The 17,808-nt window shown below is 52.4% G+C and overlaps 6 protein-coding genes across 6 annotated transcripts; 4 read left to right on the plus strand and 2 right to left on the minus strand.

Moving 5' to 3' along the window:
- Positions 1 to 69: 69 nt before the first annotated feature.
- EDD37DRAFT_614197 (acetyl-coenzyme A synthetase) lies at positions 70 to 3,025 on the plus strand. The gene is made up of 4 exons (XM_062815514.1): positions 70 to 457; positions 507 to 535; positions 595 to 2,068; positions 2,120 to 3,025. The coding sequence occupies exons 1-4, from the start codon at positions 416 to 418 to the stop codon at positions 2,585 to 2,587; spliced, it is 2,013 nt and encodes a 670-aa protein (XP_062674229.1). The 5' UTR covers positions 70 to 415; the 3' UTR covers positions 2,588 to 3,025.
- EDD37DRAFT_614200 (nuclear protein 96-domain-containing protein) lies at positions 3,026 to 10,156 on the plus strand. The gene is made up of 6 exons (XM_062815515.1): positions 3,026 to 3,446; positions 3,511 to 3,627; positions 3,876 to 7,393; positions 7,616 to 7,843; positions 7,898 to 9,610; positions 9,666 to 10,156. Exons 1-6 carry the CDS (start codon positions 3,338 to 3,340, stop codon positions 9,765 to 9,767), a joined length of 5,787 nt encoding a protein of 1,928 aa, XP_062674230.1. The 5' UTR covers positions 3,026 to 3,337; the 3' UTR covers positions 9,768 to 10,156.
- Positions 10,157 to 10,198: 42 nt separating this feature from the next.
- On the plus strand, positions 10,199 to 10,540 carry EDD37DRAFT_603282 (uncharacterized protein; the record flags this gene model as incomplete). The annotated part of the gene is made up of 1 exon (XM_062814628.1): positions 10,199 to 10,540. One exon carries the CDS (start codon positions 10,199 to 10,201, stop codon positions 10,538 to 10,540), a length of 342 nt encoding a protein of 113 aa, XP_062674231.1.
- A 460-nt stretch (positions 10,541 to 11,000) lies between these two features.
- Positions 11,001 to 11,979, minus strand: EDD37DRAFT_301 (uncharacterized protein). Its single transcript, XM_062811209.1, has one exon. The coding sequence runs from the start codon at positions 11,932 to 11,934 to the stop codon at positions 11,407 to 11,409; it is 528 nt and encodes a 175-aa protein (XP_062674232.1). The 5' UTR covers positions 11,935 to 11,979; the 3' UTR covers positions 11,001 to 11,406.
- Positions 11,980 to 12,779: 800 nt separating this feature from the next.
- On the plus strand, positions 12,780 to 14,952 carry EDD37DRAFT_503 (uncharacterized protein). The gene is made up of 2 exons (XM_062813508.1): positions 12,780 to 14,126; positions 14,178 to 14,952. The coding sequence occupies exons 1-2, from the start codon at positions 13,154 to 13,156 to the stop codon at positions 14,822 to 14,824; spliced, it is 1,620 nt and encodes a 539-aa protein (XP_062674233.1). The 5' UTR covers positions 12,780 to 13,153; the 3' UTR covers positions 14,825 to 14,952.
- Positions 14,953 to 16,744, minus strand: EDD37DRAFT_568 (uncharacterized protein). Its single transcript, XM_062814175.1, has one exon. The coding sequence runs from the start codon at positions 16,616 to 16,618 to the stop codon at positions 15,080 to 15,082; it is 1,539 nt and encodes a 512-aa protein (XP_062674234.1). The 5' UTR covers positions 16,619 to 16,744; the 3' UTR covers positions 14,953 to 15,079.
- Between the last annotated feature and the right edge of the window lie 1,064 nt (positions 16,745 to 17,808).

The following is a 17,808-nucleotide window of genomic DNA, read 5'->3' on the forward strand; positions in this document are numbered from 1 at the left end:
GCACGTACTAAATTAGTCCTGTCATTGACGAGTCGCAGGGCAGCAAGTTCTACAAGCTCCAGCTTTCCCCGCAGGAGCAGCGCCCGCCCGGGCCAAACCAATCGTGATTTCCTCGTTACGGACGGGCACCTGGCAGGTCACTCGATCACTTTTTGCGCTCTCCTGCCCTCCACCACTACTTCGGGAACCTCTCCACGGTTCATCTCCTTCCTTATTCCGCATTGTCTTGTCTCTCACTCGTCATCATCCACCGCTGCCGTTCCTTATATCCTCCTGACGTGCCCACCATCCTGGTCTGGCCCTCCTGCAAACGACCAGAGCGTGCTTGTGCGCATACCAACACCACCATACTGCCCACCCCCTTAGCACCCACGTCTTCCTTGCCCAAGTTTCGATCCTCTCTTCATAAGTCAACATGTCTGAGGGCGACACCAAACCTCCCAAGGGGCCCGTAGTGGTAAGAAAGCTTTCCGACCATCAGCCAACACTCCACTAACTGTATTCAGGCGGAGGCCCACGATGTTGACACCTACCAGTATGTGCCAAAAGAAGCTCATGCCGACCGAGACAGCGCCTTGCTGACCTGTCTTGTAGTGTTCCTAAAGCCTTCTTCAAGAAAGGACCAGGCAAGCCCCACATTAAAGATCTCGACGAGTATAACGCCATGTACAAGGAGTCGATCGAACAACCGGACAAATTCTGGGGAAAGATGGCCCGCGAGCTCCTTGACTGGCAGCAAGACTTTCAGACAGTGAAGAACGGTACACTGAAAAATGGTGACAGTGCTTGGTTTCTGGAAGGACGTCTGAACGCGTGTTATAACTGCGTGGATCGCCACGCCATTAAGAACCCTGACAAGCCCGCCATCATATACGAGTCGGACGAACCGAACGAAGGCCGTGTTCTGACTTATGGCGAACTTCTCCGTGAGGTCTCCCGAGTTGCATACACACTCAGGGAGATGGGTGTAAGAAAGGGTGACACCGTCGCCCTTTACATGCCCATGATTCCGGAGGCACTCATCTCTTTCTTGGCTGTCACACGCATTGGTGCAATTCATTCCGTGGTCTTCGCTGGCTTTTCCTCGGGCTCCTTGGCTGATCGCATCATCGATGCGAATTCCAAGGTGGTCATTACCACAGACGAGGGTAAGCGTGGTGGTAAGGTCATCGGCACTAAGAAGATTGTCGACGAGGCCCTCAAGAAGTGCCCGGAAGTAACTCGCGTCTTGGTATACAAGAGGACCGGGGCGGACGTTCCTTGGACCAAAGGCCGGGACTTCTGGTGGCACGAAGAGGTGGAAAAGTACCCTAATTACATCGCGCCAGAGTCCATGAACTCGGAGGATCCTCTCTTTCTGCTTTACACATCCGGCTCGACCGGCAAGCCAAAAGGTGTTATGCATGGAACAGCAGGTTATCTGCTGGGAGCAGCGGCAACGGGTAAATATGTCTTTGACATCCATGACGACGACGTGTTCTTCTGCGGCGGTGATGTGGGCTGGATCACAGGACATACGTACGTCGTGTACGCCCCCCTACTTCTCGGTGTCGCAACCGTTGTCTTCGAGGGTACCCCTGCATATCCTAATTTCTCGCGGTATTGGGACGTCATCGATAAGCACAACGTGACCCAGTTCTACGTTGCCCCTACCGCACTCCGGCTGCTGAAAAGAGCTGGCGATGAACACATTCACCATAAAATGCACAAACTGCGAGTACTCGGCTCAGTCGGGGAGCCCATCGCAGCCGAAGTCTGGAAGTGGTACTTTGAATCAGTTGGGAAAGAGGAGGCACATATCGTGGACACATACTGGCAAACAGAGACTGGCTCTCATGTCATCACTCCGCTTGGTGGTGTCACACCCACCAAGCCTGGTAGTGCTTCGCTGCCTTTCTTCGGCATCGAGCCTGCCATCATTGACCCGGTCTCCGGTGAAGAAATTGAGGGCAACGACGTTGAAGGTGTCCTAGCATTCAAACAGGCTTGGCCGAGTATGGCACGCACGGTTTGGGGCGCTCACAAGAGGTATATGGACACTTACCTGAATGTTTATAAGGGATATTATGTAAGTTTTCTGTCTTTGATCTGTTGGGTGCTTCTCTGACTGACTGTCTAGTTCACTGGTGACGGTGCTGGCCGCGATCATGAAGGATACTATTGGATCCGTGGACGTGTTGATGATGTTGTCAATGTGTCTGGACATCGTTTGTCAACAGCCGAAATCGAGGCAGCCTTGATCGAACACGATGGTGTTGCCGAAGCTGCGGTTGTCGGCATTAACGATGAGCTTACTGGTCAGGCTGTCAACGCTTTTGTTTCCCTCAAAGATGGCGTGGATGGCGGCGAGGCAACGCGCAAAGATCTGATTCTGCAGGTTCGCAAGCAGATCGGTCCCTTCGCGGCACCTAAGGCCATCTTCATTGTCGACGACCTTCCGAAGACCCGATCGGGTAAGATCATGAGAAGAATTCTGAGAAAGATTCTGAGTGGTGAGGAGGACAGCCTTGGAGATGTGTCTACTCTTAGCGACCCCAGCGTTGTTGACAAGATCATTGAGACAGTCAAGGGATCCAGAAAGAAGTAATTGAATGGGAGCGAGGAGTGCTGGAGTGTCGATATACCCTCATAAGTTCAGCAATTCCTTGTCCGGGAGAACATCTGTAAACCCCATAGTCCAAAATATATCGAAATGTATCTGATCCTGTTCCACATGAACCATATTGCTGCCTGAGTTCGGCTTCGGCCTTGACTGAGATGACCGTCAGGCTTCAGGTTGTACCATAGTGTGCCTGTTTGGGGGTTGGGCCAGTCTCCACAAAAGCAGCCAGTCATTGATCGTTCGAAGAACGGAATCGTCCATCAATGTAGGGTAGAAGGTCAACGTTACTGGACTGAATAGACAAGGCACGGCGATCAAAGGAAGGCCTTCCCTGCTGACTCAGTTCTCACGGCATCGTGCCTTGGCAAACGCCAATGCGGCAAGCGCAGTCTGATCAACCTCTTGTTAGACACCCTCCTCATCCGGTTCAATTCGATCGCAGGCGCGTCAACTTTTTTATTCAAGCTGTCATTTACCATCAGCTCGACCGGTGCCTGGCTCGCAATTGGGGTGTCGAGTCTTTGAGGGTTCAAGTCCTTCACGGATCTGCATCCAGCTGTTGCCTGCGTTTCCTCTATCCTCCGTCGAATCGACCGTCCAGCTTCCGGCGCGCGTCACGGACTCATTAGACCACATTTTATCACCATTATTCTTTTTCTTTCACTCCTTCATAGCTTAGTTCCATCGACTCAGACATTCGAAATTGCTCAACGACGCGCCTCCATACCCGCCAGCATGTCGTTCGGCACTGGAGGAGGTTTCTCTTTTGGCTCGAACACCAACAATAATCAGAGCCCTGGCTTTGGTGGGTTCGGGAGCAACACTAACACCACACCTAACACAGGTAAGTCATGACTGCCTTTGATGTTTTCATGTCCGTCGGGATCTGACACTTGGTTGCGACATAGGTTTCGGTGCAAACACGAGCAACACAGGCTTTGGATCTAATACCGCTGCCTCTAACCCTTTCGGTGGTGGTGGTGGTGGTGGTAATGGTGGCAGCACATTCGGATCCAATACTGGAGGTAAGTGACCAAATCACTTCTCACTGCAGCTTCACTTGCGCACTGCCTTGAACGTGTATATATGCCGAGTCCCATCCACTGTGCAATTTCTTTCTTCGTCCGATTCAAAATATTACAGTGCCATTAATATGTCAACATGGTCTCCTCGGAACGAAAACGTCTCAACCCTCTTCCGCGCGCTGCTTGGGCTTCGACACCTTCTGCTTCAAAAGCTTCACACATGGACGAACTAACAACCCCCGCAATAGGCTTTGGTAACAACACCAACTCCAATACATCCGGTTCCCTCTTTGGCAACAAGCCCGCGTCGAATCCTTTCGGAGCAAGTTCAAATACAGGAGGTGGCTTGTTTGGAAGCTCTACTACTCAAAACAACGCCGGCTTTCGGAGCTCAACAACAGGCGGATTCGGCAACACAACTACAGGAGGAGGATTCGGTGGTAACACAAGTGGCTCGGCATTCAGCTTCGGAAATGCTGCCAACAAGCCCGCGTTTGGCTCTACAGACACGTCCACGCCTCTCTTCGGTCAAGGTGGCTCGGGCACTACAGGCGGCTTTGGTTCATCAACATTTGGTGCTGCTGGCACCGGCACTGCTCTGAGCAACCAGCCGGTCCCTCCGTCGGACGGTACTGCTGCCACACCATTCACTGCGACCTTGGAGAAAGATGCCTCAGGCCAGTCGAACAATTACCAGAGCATAAACTTCATGGCTCCGTATCAGAAGTACTCCTTTGAAGAATTGCGTTTGGCCGACTACAATGCTGGACGTCGATTTGGCAACAACACAGGGACCGCAGGCGGCTTCGGATCTAGTACATTCGGTGGCTTTGGGTCCAGCAACACTCCAGCGTTCGGAAACAATAACAACACCGCCTCCACCAATCCCTTTGGTTCGACAACCACATCTTCTGCCACGGGGTTTGCTTCCAATACCTCAACGACAGGCTTTGGTGGTGGTGGTCTATTCGGCAATAAGCCAGCTGCTGGTGGACTCTTCGGCCAACAACAGCAATCCTCCGGCACCTCCTCCGGTGGATTGTTTGGTACTGCTGGCGCGAGCACGGGCGGGTTTGGTTCAGGAACTCCAGGCTTCGGGTCTGGCGCTGCACCTGCGTCTGGGGGTGGCCTGTTCGGGAACCAGACCCAGAATAAGCCAGGCGGTCTGTTTGGCAATACTGCCGCCACCAGTGCTCCCTCGTTCTCGTTCGGCAATGCTGGCACAACAAACACCAACACAGGGACCGGACTGTTCGGCAACAACAGTCAACAGCAACAGCAACAGCAACAGTCCGGGGGAGTCTTTGGCAATACTGGTCAGCAGAAGTCTCTCTTTGGCAATGCAACCGGTGGGTTTGGTGCATCGACTACGCAAAGTCAGCCTTCAGGTGGTTTGTTCGGCAGTTCCAATACTGGTTCTACCGGCGGAGGTCTGTTTGGCAATACTCCTGCTACGAATGCAGGCGGCGGCACTGGACTATTTGGCGGCACAGCCAGTAACACAGGTACTTCACTGTTCGGAAATAACAATGCCAACAATGCTCCTAAACCAGGCGGCCTGTTTGGGGGAAGCACTTTTGGTAACAATACCAATACTAACACCAGTGGCGGCCTATTTGGCAACGCCAATCAGAACCAGCAGCAGGGTGGCGGCGGATTCTCCTTCGGTAATGCTACGAACAAACCCGCGACCACATCACTCTTCGGCAACACCGGTAACCAGCAGCAAGGGGGTCTTTTTGGTTCAACCGGTGGAAACAACAGTGTCTTTGGAAACGCTCAAAACAATCAACAGTCCGGACAACAGCAACCCGACTTTAAGCAGTCGTCGCTAAATGATCCCAACCCTTATGGTCAGACATCGATCTGGACAGGGCTGCCAGTGCCCACCCCTGAAAATGCAAAGCCACTCTTCACCCCATTGTCAGCAACTCAGAAGATGAAGGAAAGTCAGGCAAAACCACCCCCCAGTCTCAGACTCAGTCAGTCACGTTACATGACACCTCCTCGTCGCTCAGGCTTCGGCTTTTCTTACTCCACTTATGGCACACCCAACAGTGCCGCAAGCACACCCGGCGGGAGCGGTCTGGCCAGCAGCATGTATGGTAGCCGAAGTTTCACCGGCGGTAGTTTTGGCCGTTCGTTCGGAAAGAGTGCCTCTGCCAGCAATCTTCGGTCTCAATTCTCTGGTGATGGGGAAAGTGTCCTGGGTCCCAACGCATTTGCAACAAGCAGCGGCAGATGGTCAAGCGGCAACATGCGACGCCTTACAATTGATCGCAGCATTCGAAACGACCTTTTCAGCCGCTCATCGCTACCTACTCTTCCAACCAATGCCCCCGAGAGACCTGCGAACGATAATGCTGAGCCATCTACTAATGGTGCTGATTCGTCGACCGAACCGGCCAACAAGTTGAAGAAGCGTGTGAGCTTCGACAAAGGTACCGTCGGCGGTCAGGAAGGCGCTCTGAATGGCCAATCAGGAGCTTTGGTGAGAACCGAGACCAATGACGACCACATCGAATCTGGACATCGGGGACCAGCCAACGGAACTGCGACTCCTGAGGCTGAACCAAGCAGGGACAACCAGCTCGAAGCAGTACCTGAAGATCGCGAGTCTGATCATGTGTCCCCTCAGAAGTCAAGTGTCCACGCCAAATCGGACCCTCAACCTGGCGACTACTGGATGAAACCAACACGGGCTGAATTGAGCAAATTGCCGCGAGACAAGTTGCAGAGATTCACTGGTTTCGAGGCCGGACGGAAGGGCTGTGGCAAGGTCGTCTTCAATGGTCCTGTCGACCTTACTGCCATACCCCTTGATGATTTGTACGAGAAGATAGTAGAGATCCGACTCCGATCAGTGACGGTGTATCCGGACGCCAGTTCCAAACCACCAGTAGGAAAGGGGCTCAATGTGCCATCGACAATCTCCATTGAGAATTCCTGGCCTCGCTCCCGTGGTCAACCATCGTCTGCCACAAGTGGACCTGTTTTTGAAAAGCATGTCAACCGACTCAAGAAGATGCATGGCACTGAATTCGTCAACTACGAAGTCTCGACAGGTGTCTGGACCTTCCGGGTTCCTCACTATACTCGTTATGGTTTGGACTATGATGAGGATGAGGAGCTTGGCCAGAGTCAGTTTTCTGCACCTCCCGAGTCACTCAATGGCTCGCATTCTGGAAACGTCTCGGCCATGGAGGTCGACAGTGATGGGCAGTATGACGCTGAAAACGATGAAGATGACACATTTGCTTTCAAACAGAAGAGCGTCCCAGGCGGATTTGGTCGACGATCAGCTATCAACTATGATGCAGACATCCCTACAGCAGAGGGTATTGAGGAAGAAGGGCCAGACTTTGAAATGGCGGACGAGTCCGAGTATGAAGAAACCGATAATGACAACCAAGTCGACATGGCTGGCTCGTTTCCTGGGCCTGGTGGTGTGCGTCCTTTGGAGAGTCCAACCAAACCAATCTTGAAGGCGAATCGCACGGCCACGCCTGGAAAAGCCCTTATCAGTCTGGAGGGCGACTGGGCAGAACAGCTTCAACAAACAATCAGTCCACGCAAGCAGGATCGAGAGGCACTCCGAAATCGCCAAAGCGTAATTCTCCTCGACCGTGCATACGAGCCGATCAAGCCACAACCTCACAGCAAGAAAGATTTTCGGACTAGCATCGACATCATGAACTCGTTGTTCAACAGACATGAAGAACGAATGGCAAAGGGAAGGAATGGGCAGGCAGGGCCGGATCTTGAGGTGTGACATTCCCCATCTCCTTTCAATCCCCCTCCTTTTGTGTCTGGTGTTTGAACCCTGAGGAAGTTGCTCTGTATGCATACGACGAAATTGTTCTTGTGATGCCAAAAGCTGCTCCCAGCTTTTGCGGAGAGGATGTCCCAGGGTTCCCATCGAGTGTCTCACATAGTATGTAGGTAGTTATACAATGAAACAAATTGCTAAAATTGTGTTTCTCTCCAGTTTCCTTATGCCAAACGCACCAAGACTTTCGACGACGATGAAGCCGACATGACTGAGAACGATAAGCTGTGGCATGCTTCATTCAAGCCTCGCTTTACCGAGACGAACAAGTTGGTTTACAAGTTGGCCTCTACGAGGGAGGCTGAGTCTGGGTGGACCACTGATGTCTTAGTCGAAAGTGAAAACGGCACTGTGGAGGTGACTTCACTTGAAGGCACTACCACTAGAGTAAGTACTTTCCCATTCAAACCTTCTGGCATTTTCACCATTGACATGATCCAGATTGCCATGGATACAAAGCAACTCCTCATTGACGTTGAGGTGAAACTGGTCGACAAAGTCCCATTTGTCAAGCACAGTGCCGTACCCTTTTCCCGTGTCCAAGAGCACGTTGCCCAGGGAGGCCCTGGTACCGATGAACTTGACATATACGAACTTGCGCATGTGCTTTTTGACGATCACGAGGATGAATTCAGCTTCAGTCTCAATCCACAACAGAAACAAGATTTTCAGACACGGATTTACAAAGACCGACTCTCGAAATATCTTGGGGCACTCGTCTGGAGACGTCATGGCGAGCAAATCAAGGCGGCTGAGAAGGTTAGCGCCGCTACTGCCGCAGTCCTGCATCTCACAGCCAGGAACGTCAAAGCCGCCTGTGATGTGCTTATGAAAGACAAGAACTTTCATCTGATGCTCCTCGTATCGCAGATTGAGCAGGCCGACGAGACATTCCAGAGCGATATTGCCAACCAAATAGCAGCGTGGCATGAGCAGGGCATCATCTCGGAAGTGACGGAAGAGATTCGTGCCCTGTACGAAATCCTTGCGGGCAATACCACTATCTCTCAAGGTAAACAAACCGTGCCAGTCGAAGACAAAGCCACTACAATCTCTATCTCGGAGAAATTTGAGCTCGATTGGATTCAAGCATTTTGTCTATGTTTGTGGTATGGCCAGCAAAAGAATGGAGACATCTACGACGCAGTTAAGGACTTTCAGGAGCAGCTGGCGACCAAGCAAGAGTCGGCCAGTCCAATCGCCGAAAATGGCGACGAAGACCCTCTATGGGTGTTGCTGAAGCTTTTTGCCAGCAGGACCAAGGGCAAAGCAGGTTCCGGGATCGAGACGCCGATATTCCCTCAGGCCTTATCCTCACTCTCTCAACCATGGAGTTCCCAGACCGCCTTCCGCCTGCACCATGCCATTGCTGCAGCAATGTCAGGCATCAAGGTTGATCAAGACAAAACAGACGCGCTCGCAATATCTCTGGGATTCGAACAATCTGCGCGTGGCAACCTTATTGGCGCCGTCTATGCGCTTCTTCACGTTGGTGCTTCGGCGAAGCGGTCGGCCCTCGTTCGCGATCTGCTCAACAAGTATGCTGCAGCCTTGCCTTCGCCTCCGGACGTCGATCTAATGAACTCGCAAGCCCAGGTGCAGCTCTGGTCCGATTTGACTGGCTCTCTCAAAATCCCTGCTTCGTGGATCTGCCGTGCAAAAGCGCTATTTGCTCGGTCGACCAACGCGTCCCTGGAAGAGTTGAGTTATCTGATTCTTGCTCAGGATTTTAGCGAAGCCCACGAATGTCTACTGCAACGTGTTGCCCCGCGACTTGTTGTTGACGAAGACTGGGATACTCTCCATTTAGTCCTGACCAAGTTTGGTGACAAGCCTGAAGAGAACGTCGACAGATGGAAATCTGGTGGAGGCGTCTATACCGATTTTGTGACGCTTGTGGAGCTTACGGAGTCTTTAGCTCGCCGTCCAAGCAATACTGAGGCAGATAGTACGCGCAAGACGCTGCTACACAGTCTGCAGGGTGCATTGACTGGCATGAATGCAAAGTTCGTCGATGCGGCTAAGGCTAGCGGCTCGAACGGGTCATTGGCCAAGGATAAGGAGAACTTGGAGCAGCGTGTCGCCTTGTGTGAGATGGGCAGGGCCGTTGCGAGGGCGTTGGAACTGGATGAGGAGAGGGGCCTTGGTGATAAGGTATGTTCTAATCTGGCGCTTGAGGAAGTGGCCGTCGCTGACTTATATGGTACAGAAACCGATACTCGATCTCCCCCTGACCGCGGACGCGCGGTTGAGTCACGCTCGAGCGCTAGGGGTGGATTACTATCGTGGCGTGATGGCTATGGCGAGGTGATAGGTTTTACTGGTTGGTAAGACTCGACCGCGCCTACTAAAGATTGAATGAGTGCGCAGACGCTGTACGACTATGAAAGAAAATGCTACAGTGGTGGCTCATGTGGGTCGTCAATGAGTTAACCCATGATTGATGGCAAATAGTGAGATGCATGATACAGACCTGGGAAAGAGACCTCCATAGTCATGACTCATCTCATTTATCATCCTATCGTTTCCCTGACCGCGCGTGGGATTGTAAATACATTAGATTGAGTAGGTATTGTTTGTCTCTCCTTGATACAGAGTGGTGTAGGATTGAATGGGGAAAGAAAGTTCCAGCCTCACGACAACGAGGCTGCGCCAAGATTTGGGGGTTTGGTGAACTTCATCTTGACCATTGACCGTCTCTTGACATTTGCCTTCTCCCGTCAACTGTTACTGCAATACATCATGACTACGAAAGCAATATCACAAACGCGCTCTTTATATCGACGCCTCCTCCGCGAGTTGCCGCCCCTTCCTAGCCCGCGGCACAGACACCCACGCAGTCCGATCCACCAATCCATACGGTCGCAGTTTTCGAAACTCTCTGGTGAGACGGAACAATCAGAGGAATATATGCTCGCGAGACGGCAGGAAATCGAGCAGTTTATTGTGTATCTGCGGGCGCAGAGGATGTACAACACGCTTTTGGCGCGGTACAATCCGGGGATGGGGATGGATGAGGAGGAACGGGTGAGGTTGAGTGCTAGGAGGGTGGGAATGGAGATGCCTGTCGAGTGGAAGAAATGAAACCATCTAGAAACCGAGGGACCAAGCGTGACGGCCTCCAATTGCAGTCGCATACGAAGCTCAAGCGATACCGGATCGTGTGTGGCATGGCGGAGAATACATGGGGTATGTCGAAGAATGCTGCTGAGTACATCGACCCGTCAGGAGAATACCATGCACGGGGCGGCTAAGCTTCTCTCAAGTCGAGGAGTTGTCCCCTTCACTAGGAGCAAGCCTTCGTCTAGGGCTTGCAGCTGCCATGATTGTGATTGATGTGTTCGAATCAAATGAAAAAGGGAATCTGAAGTTTGACGGCGTGTTCTTCACAGTTCCAGCCTGATGCAAGGCAGTCGGTCGAGGATGATCATAGTGTATCATCATCTCAAGGTTCACTGATTCATAGCTAGGGACGATTGCACAAGAAGGTCCACGTCGCGTGCGAAAGGGAAGAAAACGGCAAAGCTGTACCAGTTGATATGGTTGCCATCCTGCTCAAATAGGTTGCAAAAGTTGGTTGTGGTCCATATCTGAATCATTGCGACCGATTGGCTGCAGTGAGAGTTTGCCATCCCATCTTGCATAACAACTTTTGCATCTGACCAATGATGAGTTCAATCGGCCATATTATCAGGGCCTCTGCAGCAACAACTTTTGCTCCCAGCTTTCATTCCCAGGCTCACATCTAGGTCGGATGTGACAACGCAAGAAGTAGCAAGGAGAATAGGAAACTCTATGACAATGCTCTTTTGGCACATTCGCTTGACCTTGGCCATGAATAACGCGTTCCAACGAAGTCCCTTCAACCAAGTAGGTCATTCGTGTCAATTTATCCATCATCCTGACCGGCACAATCTGCTCTTCGATCATCCCTTAGACCTGTGTACTAGTCATTCGCTGTCGCTGTCGCTCTCGGACTCATCGGAGTCGTCCATCTCAAAGAAGGTGAAAGGTTTGTTTGCTGCTTTTGCCGCCTCCTCTCGAGCATGTGCATCAGCTATAGCTTTCTCTACTTCGGCTTCACGATTTTTTGTCAGGTCGTCGATCACTTCTTGAAGAGTCTTGGCTAGGGGCAAAGGAGGGCTCTTAATCCTAGTAGTAGTACGATTTATGGCTGTCGGCGTGGTGGAACTCTTTAGGTTACTCGTGGTGGTGGTAGTTTTCGTAGCCGTAGGAGTGGTCGTAGTAGTGGCAGGTTTTGTGGGCGTAGTAGTAGTATGACTGTTGACTGTAGTAGTAGTGGTGGGATTTTCCGCTGGAGTAATAGTCGGTACGCCTTGACTTCCCCGTTTCGTTTTTCTTCGAAGCTTATTGCGCTTGAGCTTGCGTTCGCGGCGAGATACAGGTGCATCGTCCTTCAACTGTATGCGCGGCTTGTCAGGGATGACCCCAACATTGGCCACTTCTGATTTGACCATGGCGTATCTGTCAGTGGAGAAAATTGCGGCTGTGGACCTGTCGCGAGACTCGCTGTTGGAGAATGAGAAAAGGTTCGAGATGTCAGAGGACTAAATGCGGAGAAAGTGGGTCGCCAAGGCGCGAAAACTGGAAGCACTTTAATCGAATTACATCACGTGCTTACATGCCAAGGTAAGTAGTAGATACTTCATACGGAGACCGTAGTACCCCTATCCACCATTTCGTCTGTCGCATGGACGTTACCCGTGTCCACATCTAAGGCCAGCAGGCATGGGTATCTTTGACCTCGGATCATGGTTACAGAAGAGATTTTGCCTCACTGCAGACTTCGGACGAGGGGTTGCCAGACCTTCTAGCGCATGAACTAGAGTCATCACTGGTCCGACAGCGGTTGTCGCCGAACAGCCACTAAGCTGAGACGTTGGCGGACGGCCCGAGTTTTCGACTTGTGGGTTGAAGCGTGTTATCATGCCGCATATGGTCCCAGTTGAGAAATTTCAGACGATATGAGCTCATCTTCCCCGGCTTGAAGCTCCCCGGTCCTAGGGAAGATTCAACTGGGGGCATATTTCAACACCACGTGGCCGGTCGATGATGGTTTCAAGGAGCCTCGTCCACAGTGCGGCCGAAATTATCCAACATGTGCCAAGTCAACCTCCCCTACTGCCCCAATCTTGTCTTGAGACAATTCGCATCAAGGCATCATCTTACACAGGAGTCTGGACTGCGAGACACTTCAGCCTTGCCTTCCAACGAAGACATTAATCACGCAAACGCATCGGATACATGGGAGATCTCCATCCATCTCGCCTCCTGGATCTCGTCGTTTAGCTACTTAGTGCACGATTCCATCTTCATCTAGGGCATTTTCTGGATCATGAAGTGCAACACAGTGCTTGGAACTTGTTGCAGAATGTGCCATTGAGCGCATTATGCTGTCCTCGAGGCCTGTCATGGGCAATCAGCGTGTCCGCTGCCCAAGATTTAAAGGTCGTCTCATTCCTACCTTCGTCGTTCATCTTCTTCATCCACAACTGCTTCATTCGCCAGTCTTTCCATTCTTTCAAGGTTCTGCGAACCATTTACATTCTTTCTGCAACCCTTCTTGCAATTCTCTAGGCTGGTCCTATTTACTATCTGACCCTCAGTCGTCCATTCTTGAAACAGGTCTTTACAAAAGCAACGCATTTCCAAGGGAACTCAGTCATTACAGTCACCATGAAGTACGAAATTGCCGCCACCATTTTGGCCTTCGCCTTGTCCTCTACACATGCTCTTCCCCACAAGGAACACAAAGCTCGTGAAGTCCCTCAGGAGCACTCACACAACAAGTTCCTTGATCTTGTCCGCACTTCATTGGATACCAACAACCCACTGAAAATCGCAGACCCAGTCTTCGGTCTGCTGGGAAACGCTGCTGCAGCTGGTGGTGCTGGCGACGTTACTGACCTTGACTGCTTGCAGCAAGCAACGGCAGACCAGGCCTTCACCAATGCAAAGGCAGCCGGAGACCTCGCTGGCATGGCTGGCGCTCTGGTGTATCGAGCCCTAGAGCGCAACACTGGCAGCGTCGGTCTAGTCAGCGTTCTCTGCACCCAGACTCCTGTCAATGCCGAGATTGGAGCCCTCAGTCAGCACCAGGATCCTGCTTCGACGAATGCCGCGAGCATCAACAAGGGCATCACTATTGCACTGGCTCAACAGTTGGCTGCCATTGGAGCCGATCCTCTTCTCGCACTCGAAAGCGGTACTTTCGCCCCTGGCACAATCGGTGACCCAACCGCAGCGGGCAACACCTGCGACACCTCGGATGATGAGCCCGGGTGCATTTTCAGCGAGAATCTTCTTGTCCTCGATGCCTCCGAGGACGAGATCAGCTCGGCCGTGGCTACAATCACCCTGACTTTCACTGGAACAGGGGGCATCAGCGCAACCGACGTCGACCTAGCCGCCTTGTCCGTTGCCGACGCCACGGCCGCTCCCGTCGCCGTCGCTGCAACCAGTGACACTGCAGCTACTACCACAGCAGCCGCTGCCACTGAATGCGGAGCAGCAGCAGACGCCACAACTACCGCTGCTGCTGCATCAACCAGCTCCTGCACCGTCATCACCACCACCGTCGGCGCCGCCGCTGCATCCACCCTAGCCACCGTGACTAGCGCCGCCGCTGTCGAGACGTCCGCTGCATCTGGTAAGTCTTCCAACATCTGTTGCCCCTTTGCATCCACTAACCAGTCATCAGGCACTAACGTGCAAACCTTCACTGGTACCCTCGGCGGCGCCCCACCGCCAGTCATCTCCAGCTCTGGCGACCGCCCCTTCTCGGTCAACGGCGACACCTTCGTCAACGCCGCCGCAGCTCTCCAACGCTCCTGCTCCGTCCAGCACAATGCCTGCGCCGACGCAGCCAACAGCGGTGCTTTGGCCGGCGGCGAAGCGCAGTGTGAAACCCAAGAAGACGCATGTAACGCCGCGGATGGTGTGACCAAAAAGGTGAAACGCGCCACCGACTTCGGCTCCTGCGGCAACCCGACCATCCTGTTTGAAGCGGGTCTCGACGGCCGAAACACCGAGGCGTTCATCGCGCAGGACCAGACGGACTACAACCACGGCTCCGCCCTCAACATCGCCGTCATCGCGGGCTTTATCTGTCAAAGGCTGGGCTCGCCTTGTGATGCTCCTGCTGATGTCCAGGCAAGTTGCACAAGTGCTTCGGCTGCCGCTGTTGCTACGACCCAGAACCAGGCTGCGGCGGATGTGTTCAATAGCATTCTTATTGGCGGTAATGCCGTGGCTACTGCTGCTGCTTCGGCGGTGGCTACTGCTGCTGTCAACGCTGCTACGGCTACTACTTCCGCTGTGGTCATGACTATCACTTCTTGCACTTAGGCTGCGGGCACTTGACCAAATTGACAGCTGTATCACTAGGAATTGAATGAGGCAAGCCAAGGGATCACAGTCTACCATAGCTTCAGTGTGACTCAGTCATTGTTCCAGAACGCTGTAGCGGTGAGAATGAGATAGTTGATGGTGTACATTTCTCCTTTTGTGACAGCACTTTTGGTGTGGTCAGATAGTTCTGTGGATATCCACTGTTGATCGAGAGCAGAGTTGACCTGGTAAAGATCAATCTACAGCATCCCATTATTCCTGGTATTGAGCTAGCCAGCTGAAGTCATCCAGATATTCTTCGTCGCCATCACCAGCTTGTACATTCATCAATGCTGCATCCAGCTCCATGTCTTTGTCGGGGCTAACGAAATCCATGCATTGGTCATCATTTGACAAGGGGATACCATCACTTTCCACGATGGCAGCCGCATCCCTGGAGCCATCCTCTCCTACATAGACCTCGTCCACCACAGTTGATTCCCCATTGTCGTTCCACGCCACGACTACCCGCGACCCGTTGTACTTATATACCGTGGTCCTTTCAAACAGACCCTTCTTGTACATCAACTGCAGACCGCTCAAATCTCGTATGAGCAGATCCGTGAATGGATGGTGCTCACCAAGCTTTTCAGCAGCCCACACCCACGCGATGCAATAATACTCCTGTGACTTCGTGTAGTCATTTCGACGGAAGTACATCTGCCCCAACCGCCGAGCAGCTAGGGGGTACGACCCAATGCGACAGCTATCCTGTCGGAATCGTTTCCCTTGATCGGTGATCCAAAGATACTGGGCTTCAGCTCTACACTGGACCTCACCTTTTGTTTTGGACTCTTCTCTCTCGTAGGTCGTGCCCAGAAGGAACGCCAAATTTAGGGTGTGAGCGCTCCTGGGCCCCAAATCGTGCTTGTACGAAGAGAGTTTGTTCTGAATCATCGCCCGACATTCCGGGGGTGTGAGATGATGCTGCATTCGCGAAATGATCTCTGTCTCCGTCTGCAGTCTGACCCGTCGCCAGCGCTTGGTGTTGGTGTTGCCGCAGTCCCCCTCAAGCGTCTTCATCATGAGAGTGAATGCACGCTCCGCGAAGTGCTGGAATGCGTCGAGATTCTCAACCAAAGTCACGACGATTATCATTATTCTTGTCAACGGATGTTGAGAGCCGAGATACTCATTTGCCATGTACGCGAAATGTCTGGCGATCTGGTCGAACAATTCGGCATGGTCATTCCAGACCACACTGGAGAACACCGCGATCATCTCGGGCAGCAGGTTGGGCTCTCCCAATTCGAAGACCTTGCCAATTTGCTCGCAGACGTAATGAATCTCTTTCCATCCCTTGGCCGGTTTGCCGCGGCGAACCAAAGCTAGGCCACCTAACAACCTGTTCCTGACATCGTTTGGGTGGGAGGTTACCTCCATCCTTGCCCGTCTCGCTTTCAAGACAGGCATGGTCTCATGATTACCTTTGATGGTGATGGACCAGTGTGCTTTGATATGACGAAGCATCAGCTCGATCTGATCTTCTGCTGTACAGGCTTGCAACTGATATGTCAAAGCAAGTTGGTCCCAGCGGCGAGCACCTTGGTTTAAAGCGATTGCGAAAGTAGGATCTGCCCTGAACTGGCGACTCAGACGATGCAAAGGTAGCCGTCGGCCGTTGACCATCACGTCCACGGGCAAGGAAGGCCCTTGACCTGTACGTTCATCAACTGCCTCCCTAGCAACTTCATGTTCCTCTTTCTTGAAGTATTTCCTCAACCCCCAGCTCTTAAGCCTAGGTTTATACATGTGTTCACTGACGCTGTCAAAGACAATTCAAGAGCGACACAACACGTACTCACGTGGCTTCGAACTTATGCTCTTTGGCCATCTCTTGACGTATTTCTTTGAGAGTTCTGCCATCTCTGTGGAGTCCCTCGACTTCTGGCCGTATGCGAGACCACTCCTTGTCACTCGGGGCTTTCTCTCGCTTTCTCTTGGCCACACCATTCTTGTCTCGAACTGACTGAGGACGGGCAGCCATGCGGCGCATGAGGGTAGATGGAAGCTGCCTACTGCAAGAAACTTCTCCTGATCAACTGTAGAGCAGACTCGGTGAGTGGTATCAGAGCATTTAGGCACAATAAGCGCCGGCAACTTTACAAGGCAGAAGTAGTTGCGAACACGCGTGGTACGCTCGCTACTGTCAAGACAAGGCATGCTGCAGCAGATGTGAGCCGCAGATTCAACCGGGCAATCGCTGTGGTCGGCTCGTTCCATGAGGGCTGTGCAGGATGCCGCTAGCCGCCGAACATGATCTTGCTGTGAAACGCAACCTACAGCCTCATGTCCTCCCGGAATTGGGCGTGTAGGTAGGGAAGCCAGCGCGGCCCGGGTGCGAATGGGCAATCTGGAAGAGCCGCATCAGAACGTAATCTCGGATGAACCTCATTGGCCATCAGAGTCGGGAGGACCTCTAACGCTTTCGCTGTCCAGGGTTGTTGGCGAGTTGTAGCCTTGTAGGAGGTACCTTCTCGGCAAATCGAGATCATTGGCACCGTCGATCATCGCTAATGGGAGTAACCATGTCGCCAACTGTCCGACTAGCATGTACTGTCCTGGAAAGCATAAAGCGACAGGACTGCGGCATCAATGGTACACTCTGGATGCGACTCTGAATATAATTACAAGACGTAGGTTCGCAGCATTGTGCTTGTTGTTGCCCGTTCGAACAACGTTACCTATATCGCAGGGCCGAAAGAAAGGTCCTTTGCGGCCATGCTCCGCACTCTTCCTGTCCTTGACCCATGAATTTGGCTGATGGGATGTCTGCTGGCTGACTAGAATCTTGGATTCCGGAATAGTGAGGTGAAAAGAATTGAGGAACGGCAAAACTGATAGGTGGCCAGACTGGGAATTGTACGGTTCCAGCACGTCGGAATCATTTAAACCTCTAAGCACCTGTCAGAAGATAGTCAGGCAGTGTGGTCAGAAATATA

This window comes from Exophiala viscosa (genome assembly GCF_022695815.1).
Source record: "Exophiala viscosa unplaced genomic scaffold EDD37scaffold_1, whole genome shotgun sequence".
Taxonomy (NCBI): domain Eukaryota; kingdom Fungi; phylum Ascomycota; class Eurotiomycetes; order Chaetothyriales; family Herpotrichiellaceae; genus Exophiala; species Exophiala viscosa.